The sequence below is a fragment of the Ascaphus truei genome, chromosome 1 (genome assembly GCF_040206685.1).
Source record: "Ascaphus truei isolate aAscTru1 chromosome 1, aAscTru1.hap1, whole genome shotgun sequence".
Lineage (NCBI taxonomy): Eukaryota > Metazoa > Chordata > Amphibia > Anura > Ascaphidae > Ascaphus > Ascaphus truei.
The window spans coordinates 172,175,329-172,188,615 of record NC_134483.1 but is presented as its reverse complement, the minus strand read 5'-3'; the positions used below and the strand labels follow the sequence as shown (position 1 = coordinate 172,188,615).

Here is a 13,287-nt window from a genome sequence, read left to right as displayed (position 1 = left end):
GGTTACACTACCTAGCTGGGACAAGTGATTATCAGTTCTTTTTCTTTTGCATAATTACAAACATCCTCTGCAACTACCCTGGCAGATAGTTTTACCTTTACCTTTCCTTCCCAAAGGTTGGTTCTTTGGAACAAGCAATGCAGGATGCACTAGTAATGGACCGTGTGGACTTTGTGAAGCTGTTAATTGAATACGGGGTGAACATGCACCGATTCTTGACCATTGGTCGACTGGAAGAGCTTTACAATACTGTGAGTATATTAAAAAACAAAACCTTTCAATATGAATGTTTGTGACATACCGTATGTTGAGGAATAGTTTACCTTTAACAGTTTAAACAGGTCGTGCAGCAATTTAAAATGACCGTATATGAAATCCTTTTAGACTTACAGTATACGAAATCTTTTCTTTTTTGAGTACGGTTATTGTTATTTCTCAAAGCGGTGTCTTACAACAGCTCCAGTTGTTTGCATTTCTATTACTTACTGTATGTGTCAGTATAGAATTGTAGCTTCTTCTTTGGCTATTGATGAATTTGAACCTGTTTTCGGGCTGCAATTAGGCAGATTTGGGGGGAGTCTTGGCTTGAGTTATTTGTCTGAGTTGGTTGAGTTTTAAAAGATATATCCATAAAGTGCCCATTGTATTGATTTATAAAACCTGAAAAAAATAAAGATTTTGTAAGTGTAGGCCTAGAGTTATGCAGTAAGGTGGTCATCTTGGATTTGCTTGAGATTTGGGATTCCAACACTACAGATGTGGTAAAATTATATTTCTGCGATAATAACAGTGGTGTGTGCAGTTGAAAAGAATCTGTTGAATGGTTTTGGCATAAGAGGTAATAAAGCAGAACGTTACTTTTATGTTGACACGCGTACAAATGTGGGTACATTTTGTGGTGAAAGTTGAGGAAACCTGACTCGGTTTTTATATATGTATATACTGTATTACTCTGAGAAATATGCATTTTTTTGGTCTTGCAAAGTGACCGATAACCTTGGCTCAAACATTTCATAGTGAATTGCTTAATTAAAAAATTAACAAACGATTTACCAAAAGCAAACCGGCATAGGTTTGCACAACTCTCATCTCTATATGGTGCTACATAACATTATGATGCTTCATAATTATTAAGAAGTCATTCTTCAACAGAATACCACAAAAAGTATTTGAATGTAAATACTGTAAGGTGTTTTGAACTTTTTGAACTAATGTATATATGTGGTGGTTTTGTGTAAAAATTAATATGCATGTTTGAATGACCTAGTTCTTTTTTTTTTCATGTTTAAGAAACAAGGACCTACTAATCTGCTCCTACACCATCTTGTTCGAGATGTAAAAAAGGTAGGATATAATCTTACACACGAGTAAAGAATTTAATTATTGAGAAATTGTAGCCATGTGGTGCCAAAAGTGACTTGGTTATAATCATACAGAACCCCTGTAAGCTCATATTAAACCCCCAAAATAACCACAACATGTATATATGCATATAAGTGTCAAAAAGGAGTGCTAATGAGCATGGCAATATATATTTAAATTCAGAGACAGAACATAAAACACAGACAGAGCCCAGTGCTACATCCATTGACACAAATACACAGTACAGTGCCTATATATATAGATAGATAGATAGATATAGATATATAGATATCTTTTGAATAAAATGGTCTTTTAGTTTAACTCTTTGGCCAAAGTGTCGTAAGCCCATGAGCCCCTCGAAAGCAGACCACGTCTCATCGGTCCTAACACTAATATAAATTCTTATCAACCTGTACATTACCAGGAATAATGATTTATAATAAATCTGTCAAAATTAGTTGCATAGTTCTAAGTCTGATTGAAGCTCTTATTAACCTGTACAATACCAGGAAAAGCACTCTGTATTAGATTTGACGCAATCAAACTGCATGCAAATTCCCATGAGTGTGGAAGGTGAAATGGAGTGAGCTTTAACCATTTAAAAGTGGGAGGGGGTTCTAATGACATATTGTATTGTAACCCTGATGATTATTGCTTGTATCCCTAAGTATTCACTCCTTCAGTTAGCCTGTTTGCATTTCTGCTCTGAGTATTGTAGCAATATTCGGGGGCAGGCTTAAGCAACCATTGAGCATTTTAATCCAAAGGGTGGATATATGAAGGGGTTAAACCTCAGCGTCCTGTTTCTTGGGGCAGAGGTGGTGGATAAAGGGGTAGTAGTCCCAGGGTGGGTGATTAGGCCTGCCTGGAAGGTTGCGAGAGGAGTTAACCCCTTCACTACCATAGCAGTGGGAATGTAAATGCATTTTTATTTCATGGGATTCATGCCGGGGGTCTCGATATTGCTGCTATTAATGTGTTTATCTCCAGAGACTCCAGGCATAAATCCGATGCAGAAAAAAACAACATATTTTTTCTAAGTCCTGTCTTGCTGCCTCTCAGCAGCTTCTCACCAGCCTCACACCATTTTGGGAGAATCTCGCCATTCTAGAGCCGCGATTGGCCTCGATAAGCTAAACGAGGCTATTAGAATTGCACGAGTTTCAGAACCTGCCGATAAGTGGCTTATCGCCGTTCACCTGGCAATTTTTTTTATGATGGCTGAAAAATGTGGCTATTCGTGCCTTTATTGCCCACTCATCAAGGCTTACTGAATAGCAGTAAGCATTTTGGCCGATAAGTGCTCGATAAGTGGCTTATCGGGTTTATAGTATATGCCCCAAAACCTGCAATCTACAAAAGGGAAAGCTCCAAATTCTAGAGTTCTACAGTACAGACTGTGTTCAATAACCAATCCATCACTATAAACAGTGCACAAAAGCCAACAACTGCAGAGAATAAAGCAACAATAACTAAGGGATTTAGAAAAAATTGTGTACAGAGCTAACTACAAAAAGGAGAAGACACTAGACAACATGGGGAGCAAAAAGAAGAGATAAAGTGAACAGGGGATCTGAATGAGCAGACGAGCAACGTAAATGCTTTGGGGTGATAAACCCCTTCTAGGCCTGAAATGGACAGAGGTACTTCTCTCGATAACCTATGTCAGCAAGAAGAAAAACAAGAGTATCCCATGGTGTCTCCACAATGACTCCTGTAACGGCAGCAGCACACTGTCACTCTACATTGTACTATTTTATTATTCTTGGGGGCCTACAATTATGAGAGTGCCCAGGGCCTACAAAGACTTTAATCCGCCTTGATCTTTTGGTCAAACATAAGTTGTAAATTCTCTGATTATGATGAGAGTACAACAAAACGATGTTTCTCTCCATGTTTCAATGAATGCCACGAAGGGGGTTATTCATTAAACTGTGATTGTGTCCATAAGGGAATTATTGCGTGGAAACTCCTATTGAAGTCAATAAGAGTGTCTGTGTAATACTGCCCTGATCAGCACTATCACATCTTAATAAAACACTAGCAAAGTCTAATACACCACGTTACACTGAATGTTGCATGGTTTCGGGCTGTTTGACCAGCCATGCGCTTTTGCAGCACTCGGTTATTCACGGAAATGCTTTTTATGTTAAAGTCGGCCGACTCCAGTCATGAGATTGCTGAGAAACGGTAGTGATCACATGACTCGCAAGGACCGATAGTATGAGGCATTCTAGTCATAAATACTCTGTTTCTTCCCTGAAAGAGTTAATATAAAAAAATCATGCAATGTTACATCCTGATTGTAATTATGGTTTATTAGCATATATATTTACAGTCATTCAATTTTTTATTTATTTATTCAGCAAATAAAAATACCACTTGTGGGCACTTTCACAGGTCTGGAGCCCTGCTTTTCACCATTATCTCTTAGCATACAGCACTTACACTGCAGCCAGGGATCCTGATCTAGTAATGACATGCAAATGATCACACATTGTATCACCTTCTGCTTATTGAACATTTTAACATGGGTCTCTATAATCTTATGCCTGCCGTATTACACAGCTTTTCAGCACAACTTGGGTTAAAGAAGTGCATAGCAAATAAACCTACTCACCGACAGCTTTTTTGACCTTTTTGGGTGTCATTTGGGTGTCATTTGGTTGTCATTAGTGTCATTAGTTTCAGGTTGGTCACTGGCTTTGCCATGTGAAGCTGGAAGTGGCTACAACCCGACACAAAATAAGTTATGGAGAGTAAAAAAGTGACAAAAACCCTCCAATGTTTAGTGGACAGCAAATACAAATACCCCCTTGTGAGCAGATTCACGTCTCAGAAGGTCTGCAGCCCTGTCTTCCCCTTTATCTCTTAGCATTCAATTCAGTCATTTGCTTCAGTGCCCCTCCATTGTGCAGTAAGATAGACAAGTCTAATTTTGCCCAAAAAGGGTTCTGCTAAGCACATCTTGGTCAAATAAAAATGGCTTCTGTTAGGAAAACCTGGGCTTATACACACGAAGGTTAAAGCAGAGCTACGCTACAGTATATGAGATCATTGTAATGAAACGTTTTCAACTGATGAATGTTGACTCTATGTTACCCACTAATCTGAACAATATAACATACACTGACTATAAAGTAAAGTTTAAAACACCCCAACCTTTATATTACCAGAGCAACCTTGCCCCAGACTACAAAATGTCACTCATTGATGTGGGGCTGGTGATTGAGTACTTGATTGGAGGAGCGTATCGGAGCAGTTACACAAGAAAGAGTTTCAGAGTCCTCTACAACAGCCTTTATAGAAAGCAGAAGGTATTCTCCCATGTTGATCCTATCTAACATTTCATTTTCTGTATGTCTTGCTCAAATAAGCATCTCTCATTGTATGTTTGTTCTTTTATTTTGTATAACCAATAACATATTTGTTTTCTCCAGTCAATTTTATAAGCAAAGAGATGTTTTGTGGGTTAAAAACTAAGGTTACAATATGTCCGTATTTTCCCGGACATGTCCATTTTTTTGATTTAAGCTTGCCGCCCGGGAGGAATTTTTAAATATCTTAAAACGTCCGGGATTTTCGGCCACGAATGCGCAAGCGTCGAGCCGCACAAGCAGCATTCATGCTTCACCGAAAGCCGACAGTGCATGCGCGAGCAATGAGCACCAACCGCACATGCACAAGCGATACTGCACCGACACACTTTATTCGAGCAAATACCCGGTATGTACCTGGCAGATACCTGGAATGCGCCACTCCTAACCTCTGACAAGCCCCGTTGCATTTGCCTTCCCAGCCTGGGTTCATGCCTGGCTGATGGGCGGCTGATCTGTTAAATGATAATGATTAGGATTTAATAGGCTGCAATGCTTCGCGTGTCTACCAGATGGCATAAATTCATGAATTGTAATGCAGTTTATATATATATACTGTGCAGTATTGCAGCCAGCGGGAATAAAATGCTTCAATCCCTGCTTGGAAAATAACTCAATGTACTCGGGCAGAAAACAGTCACAAACCTCAATACACCCGGGTATACCCGAATTCGTGGGACTAGCCAAGCTCGAATAAAGTGTGTCGCCAGTGTACATGCACAAGCGATCGTGGTCAGCGCTCGAACACGCGCAGTCGGTGCTCGCTGCTCCAGTATGCACGAGCGAAAGCCGACCACACATGCGCAAGAGATGAACGCCTTCCATGCATGCGTAAACAAAAGTCAACCGTGCATGCGTGAGTGATGACTGCGATGACTGCGCATGCATAGTCAGCTTGTGGCTTCCTCTTTTTTAAATAAGGATTTATGGTAACCCCATTTAAACGAGCACTCATCATTCCCCACACACACCGTATTCAATAGGATAAGAAGCAAGGTAACACTATAGGGGATACTCGAGTAGCTTCAAGTTGCGCACATCCGTACGGAAAGATCCCTTTCCACTCAGATTTGCATGTTTTGGTATTTTGCAAGCCTTTCTCGCATGTTCCAATCATGCAGAAAAAGCTTGAAAATCCAAGCGGAATGACAAAAAAGGCTCAAACTTGCAATTTTTGCAAACTTGCCGGAATTCTAGTAGCTCCAAAGGATTAACCCACTTCAAATTACTCACATTTTTTTTTCTCCAGCTCAAGGAGGCAATATAGATGGCACTGTTTTAGAAGAATCCCAAATTTATCCCTTCAAATCTCTCTCCAAATAACATAGGGAGAGACACCTGTGCTTAAAAAGGAGCACAACTTAAATACACTAATACGATGTATAAATATTTCACACACCACATCTCTTAAAATTTTTCCATAAGCCCTATATTGATAAGTCTAAAGGTCCTTGTGATGAAGAGGGTACTTGTGTGAGACCCAACAAGACCAGAACCCACCACCACCAGCTATCCAGAGCAGCATTGAACTAAACCGGATGCTAGAAAGTTCTACTGTCGCAGCATACTTTTGAACTCTACTGCTCACTGCTCACACCTGTAGCCCCCATTCCCTGTGTTCCTTTTAAAGCCAACCACTTCTACTTCTGGGTTGCAAGTTCAATGTGCTTTGTGCAGAAAAAAGGACCACACGTGTTAATAGACGACTTAGCTACAGGTGTGACCAGTAAAGCTCCAAAGTATGCTGTAACAGTGGGGCTTTCCAGCATCTGGTTTAGTTCAATGCTAGAGCTATTGCCCTGGGAAGCAGAGGTTGTTGGTCCTGGTCCAATTGGGTCTTACACCAGTACTACCTTCATCACAAGCGTCCTTCGCCTACATACAGTAGGTCTTATGGAAATATTGTAATAGATGTGGGGTGTGAATCATTTAAATATACTTTGGTTTGCTTCTTTTTGAGTGTAAGTGTCTCTTCCTATGTTATTTGTAGGGAGGTTTGAGGGCAAATAAGGCAAACTCTCATATTCACCTGCTATTCATCAAATTGTGAAGTTGTATATTTCCCAGAATATCACAGCCAGAAATCTCACCTTGCTTAGGTAATATATCAACTACTTGTTGGTCCAATAAATGGTATCATACCACCTACTGCCTCTCCTCCTTTGTTACTACTCACTTGGGTAGGCAAAGTTAGGCACATAGAAAAGAGAAAGAGAGACCAATTTTGGAATGGACCCTCTTGGACCATTAGACACTGTATATTGACATATACTGAACTGTACAGACAATTTGATATTAGGATCTTTTAATTGGTATCACAACAGTTCCATGATCTTGACCCCTACTCCTGCAGTTTACTCAAATGTAGGAATTTGCTGGCACAATTGGAGCTATCCCTGGAACAGGTGCGATAACCCATACCGGCATTAGGTGCATGTGCCTCTACTGTATGCATCTTAGTTTCACATGTATACTGTGTGTGTGTGTATATATATATATATATATATATATATATATATATATATACATATATGTATATATATTTAAATGTGTGTGTATATATATATATATATATATATATATATATATATATGTATATATATTTAAATGTGTGTGTATATATATATATATATATATATATATATATATATATATATACACACACACATATCATATGCAAAAACTTTGATACATATGCCACATGATCTTGGTGGTTGTATTCTCTTAACATGAGGTTGGACTGGCAGAATTATTTAATAGATCAAGTTAATTACATTAAGAGGCAAATCCTTCTTGGACTAAAATGAACTAATGACAGTGGCTAATTTAGTAATTTACAAGATGATTGACACCTTAAAAAAATCTTACAACCAATAAGCATGTTAACATTTTTTTTTTCAACTTTGCAAAGTATTTATTTAGCAAACGTGTGCATTGAGTGATTTTGCACGTTTTAATCTATTCTGTTGGCTGAACTCTTTGTCGGTCCTCAAATCCATAGGTGAATAGTTTTTTTTTTTTTTTTAGCCAATTACACTGATAGGTTGTTTCATTTTTTGGCTTACTGTATTTTAAATACTATAATTGACAAATTATTTTCATACTTACAATTTCACAAACAGGTTAAAATAAAGTGAGTGCTCCAGCCAAACGGGACAATGTTGAAGATTAACATGCACAACCGAAGCAATTTATGATTTAGGCTTTTACATGTTTTATTCCCTGTATCCAAAATGTAACTACCCAGGTCTACGATCTCCCCAATTGCACAAACCATGGGCATAACACAGATGTACTGTTCAAGCCACTTTACTTTAACCCTTGATTGTGAGAGCTGCCGTTGGTCTCTCTGACTGGGAAGAACTTACTGTAGCTGTTTTTCAAACAATATCATTGATATTTTGCAAAGCATTAACTTGTAACCAAAGAATATAAAACTGTGAGTTAATTAATAAAACTATTGTCTCCTTGCTTTTCTCATTTTTTCTTTCTGCTAGAGAGTTGGTCACCAGTCTTCTAACAGCTTGGCACAGAATTTATCTAATCTTTCCATAAACCAGAACAGCCAGATGAGCAGCAAGCTTGCTTCACCCGAGAATACCTTGCATTCACAGTTCTTCCGAACAGCACAGCCTTATAAACGCAAGGTGATCCATCCAAGTTTAGATCAAACTTAATTGAAACATTTCTGCTAGAATTAAGTTTCTAATCTAGCACTCACAAATATATAACTTTTTATAAATATATATATTTTTAAAGCAGTGCAGATTAAAAAATCAACCGAAAGGTATCAACATCTTACCTAAAAAAAATATAAATTCCCGTTCTGTGGTGGGTAACTTATACTGTACAAGGTTTAAAATCACACCACTTGGGACAAATGCATTATATTTTTATACCCTCTGGGTTAGAGTATGTGAGAAGTTAAGACCCTACCAGGATAGCAAGCTAATAAACAACCAAGGAATGATTCCAATTTTTACACGTAGTTACAACATATTTTATCAAGTCTTTTACAACTCATAACATTTCTATAATTTGAGGCACTAAGCAAAATTATCCAACGAGTTCTTAATAAGGCATTAGTTTTAATAGAAACTGTATAAATGTGTACCACGTAGCAATATATATGTAAATTTGTAACAAAGTAAAACAATTCAGCTATGTAACACATTGTAACACATTGTTATGTCACAAGTTAGAGATGTTTAATATGTTAATATATTTAATAGTTTTCCAATTGTAGTTTAGGAAACCTAATCTTAAAAACGCACAATTGAACTATAACAGGATATACTGTACAACACACATTGTTCTTGTCAGAGGCTACTGTACCTATCAAAAATGGGGCAGTCATTTATAAATTGCAGTGATCTATGTTGGCTTACAAAAGACAGCACTGCCCATTTCCCAGTCCCAGCAAAACATCTAAAACAAAAGGAAATTAACCGTGAGCTATTGTAGATTAGTTAAATTAGAAAATGAATTATAGACTAAGACATTGAAATGTGCAGGAACTAAGTTTTCTGTGTGGTCTAAATGCTGGGGATTAATGGGTTGGAATGCTCAGAACTTTCAACTACTGTAGTAACAGCTAAAACATTAAAATAAAAACGAATTAAAAATAATAATAATTAGCCTGTAATAGTATTACTAGTAAGTATGTCCTAGAACTGGTACAAAAAAAGACAAAAGCACTACAATGTCAATTAAAAACAGATGACACTTAAAACTATATGTTTATGTCCACACTTGTCCTCCAATCTTTGATTATAGACATCCCGATTCTGGGATTGAATATGCAAAAGAGCACACCGATCATCTCCATTTTTAACTTCCTCAGTTGCCTTTTAACAGAAGGAGTAGCTCAGTGAGTAAAGACATTGACTGGCACTGAGTTTGAAGCAGGGGAACCTGGTTCAATTCCTGGTGTCAGCTCCTTGTGACTATGGGCAAGTCACTTCACCTCCCTGTGCCTCCAGCACCAAAAACATAGATTGTAAGCTCTATGGGGCAGGGACCTGTGCCTGCAAAATGTCTTTGTAAATGTCTGTAAAGTGCTACATAAATCTAGCTGCGCTATACAAGAACATGCTGTTATTATTATTAAATCACTATAAAGATTTAGCCTACTGCGCTCATAAAGTATATTGTACACACATGGTTGTGTTAAAGGAGAACTAAACCAGAAGACCTACTGAAAGTTGTTTCACCCTCTTGAGCAAGGCTGCAAATCAAAATTCTTGGGTTTAGAAGAACATGGCCCAGCACATGGGATGCTTACTTATCCTTATTTGCTGGACCAGGGTCTGCGGCCATCCATGGTCTTTCAGATGTGTCATGCGCTGAAGGGGGAGAAATTGAGACTTGTCTGTCTTCTCTCTTTGCTTGCCATCTTTTCTCATGTCCTCTTCCTTATTTGCACTTTTCTTATTCTATTCTTACAGGTTCTTATTATTTGCCATCTCTTGTTATCATGTCCTAAATTTCATTGGCTCCTTTCTCATCATTGTCCCTTTGTATGTCCACCTATTTCCTCCTTTCACCACAATTTATCCCATATTCCATTTATTTTTCTTTTATTTAATGACCCGTCACTTTTAATGGCTTCTATATTCTTCATCTTAGCTCATTATTCCCAAATGTCTAATTCTTTTGTCTCATCTCACCCTTCATTATTTTTTGATCCCTCCCACCACATGCCCCCCTTTCTCTAATTTACTCTCTTCCCTTTTCCTGATTCCTCCCTTGCACAGTCGAACTGTTTTTAATTTAGGTTTTAGATCCTAAACAAGGTTTCTATTTTGTTTTCAAAGGAAAAGACTACATGCCTTCAAAAATCAAAGAAGAAACCCAAAGAGGAAATGCCCACCACTGAGGACAATGAGCCAGTTGGTTTTATTTACCCTTACAATGACCTCTTTGTTTGGGCAGTGTTGTTGAAAAGACAGAAAATGGCCATGTTCTTCTGGCAGCATGGGGAAGAGGCTATGGTGAAGGCAGTAATCGCCTGTAAACTGTACCGTGCAATGGCACATGAAGCAAAGCAAAGTAACATGGTGGATGACACTTCAGAAGAGTTAAAGATGTACTCAAAGTAGGAGCCCTACCTTCACTTGGGTTATTAAAGACCTACAGTACTTAGAATGGATAGACATTCTTCTACCAGTCAAACCATTTACTGGCTGACTGCACATAAAATTGTAAGGCTCATCTAAGGGCTTTAACCTGGCTACGTCATTAATAGCCTACTGATGACCCACTATAGAAATAATTATTACTAATATAGAGCATTGACAAAATAATATAAACTTGGTCAGATCTGTGGTATGCAGATACATCTACAATACATTTGAACATAATGAGATGAAGCAATTTAATGATCAGAAAAATACAATATACATTTTAATTTCGGAATTATTGAAAAAACATATCAATTACATAGTATGCTTAAAATAAATCCAAGATTCAGAGAATATTTGGCCTATCCTCCTAAGGTGTATGTAATTGAATCCATTTAATGAACAATATTTTGCATTTGCCGCTACTCATTATATTGCTTAATATCCGTTGTCTTCTTGAGTTTGCAGTTGTATTCCGTTTTGCTAACCATTGTGATACATATCTTAATTTTATTAAAATGGCGAAAGAGATTTTACAAAAAATAAGACTATGCTAATTGTGTAGTTGAGACATTATTTGCATACAAGTTTTTGTAATAAAAGAAACACATACATCTATTTTCGTGCATCTTATTTTTTTATTGCATAGAGAATTTGGCCAGCTTGCTTTGGACCTCCTAGAAAATGCTTTCAAACTCAATGAGCAAATGGCTATGAAACTTTTAACATATCAACTGAAGAACTGGAGTAACTCAACATGCCTGAAATTAGCTGTGTCTTCAGCACTTCGGCTCTTTGTTTCCCACACTTGCACACAGATGTTACTGACGGACATGTGGATGGGGCGTCTGAAGATGCGAAAAAACTCCTGGCTTAAGGTATAGCCTATTACATATTTGCACAAATTACTTGTGAAGTTAATATTTTTGTTTCATCGTATTTATACATGCTTCTATATTATTTATATGATATTAGAATGCTGCATCCATACAACCGACTTTAATTAAAATCCCTTTTGTGAAATGAAAGACCAAAACAGATCAAAGTAGCTGTCCTTTATATCAGAGAAAAAAAATACTCTCAACCTAGTGAAGTTTAGCCATTGTAAAATGCATAACCACGTTCATTTTAACAAGTGTTTATTGCCAGACAATGTGGAGCTGACTCTTTTCATTAAGCTGCGATAGTGCTGACTGGGACGCTATCACGCACTATAACACAGTTCCTATTCAAACATAGAATGTGACAGCAGATAAGAACCCTACTCTGCCCATTTTCTTATTTGCGGTAAAAACTCAGACCCTATATCATCTTTGCTCAAAGTCAATAGGAGTTTCTGTGCAAGAATACCCGGATCAGCACTATCACCGTTTATGAATAACCACCAATGTCACCCATCATGTCACATAGTAAATTATATGTGCTGTTAATGATTGCGTAGAGTAATCAGAGCTAGGGAAGGAAGCTTCTTCCATGTGTTATTAAAGAGTAATGAAAGAATCATGCAATGTATACTAGATGTATTTCAAGTACAACCTCACTTACTACAATAAAAACTATTTTCCAAACCAAAAACTATCATTAATTGGTTTTAATTTATTGTTTACATAAATATTTTTGGCAAATAGTAGGTGCATGGTCTCTGGCCGCAAATGATTGAAAACTAGAGTCGGGGTTTTAGAAGTGGTGATAGTGGTGATAGTGGTGATAGTGGTGATGGTGGTGATGGTGGTGATAGTGGTGATAGTGGTGATGGTGGTAGTGGGGGAGGGGGGGTTTATTTTCAGGAGCATGTAACACTTTATTGCCATACGGCCTGTAACGCAAGGAAAAACTGAAGCAAAAAAAGATACAAAGTGCTGTGCATCACCAAATGACATACAGTACAAGGAAGAAAGGCAATCACACCAAGACATATGATCATTAAGACAATAAAAGGAGTAAACATTTACAGAAAGCATACCAAGACAGAAGATAACAACAGCATATGCCTTACTCTGTATACATTAAATTGGGACTCAGACTTTTCCATCAGATATTTACCAATTTATATAATTTGTCCAGATTTTAAATCAGTAGATATATTATTGAGCTTCATTTCATTTTCGGCAGTGGGAATGCTAATTTGTGAATACTCTACTTTGAGTAAGTCAGTTGTTTTCATTTACCATTAACCATTCCCAAACTAAACTAACGTTTTCACCATTGTATTTGAAAGGTTATCCTGGGTATTCTGCTCTCACCCTTTATCTTGATGTTAGAATTTAAGAGCAAGGCAGAAATGTCTCATGTGCCCCAATCACAAGACTTTCATCAGTTTACCAGGCTACACGTTGAGCCACCGTCACCAAATCCCAAAGATGATCAGACCCCAGTGAGTAAAGCACTTTAACAGATATGTATGTCATGTATTTTGTATGTAAGCA

The 13,287-nt window shown here is 37.6% G+C and overlaps 1 protein-coding gene across 6 annotated transcripts in view; it reads left to right on the top strand.

Moving 5' to 3' along the window:
• Nucleotides 1-13,287, top strand: part of TRPM6 (transient receptor potential cation channel subfamily M member 6) — a 227,257-nt gene that overhangs the window by 126,329 nt on the left and 87,641 nt on the right. For 5 of the 6 annotated variants that reach the window (XM_075598299.1, XM_075598307.1, XM_075598290.1 and 2 more), the window contains 7 exons: nt 117-251; nt 1,291-1,344; nt 4,539-4,679; nt 8,237-8,386; nt 10,556-10,836; nt 11,511-11,739; nt 13,080-13,235. In XM_075598299.1, coding sequence (XP_075454414.1) covers nt 117-251; nt 1,291-1,344; nt 4,539-4,679; nt 8,237-8,386; nt 10,556-10,836; nt 11,511-11,739; nt 13,080-13,235 — 1,146 coding nt within the window. The remainder of the gene's footprint in view (nt 1-116; nt 252-1,290; nt 1,345-4,538; nt 4,680-8,236; nt 8,387-10,555; nt 10,837-11,510; nt 11,740-13,079; nt 13,236-13,287) is intronic. The other variant, XM_075598313.1, reaches the window with a different exon arrangement.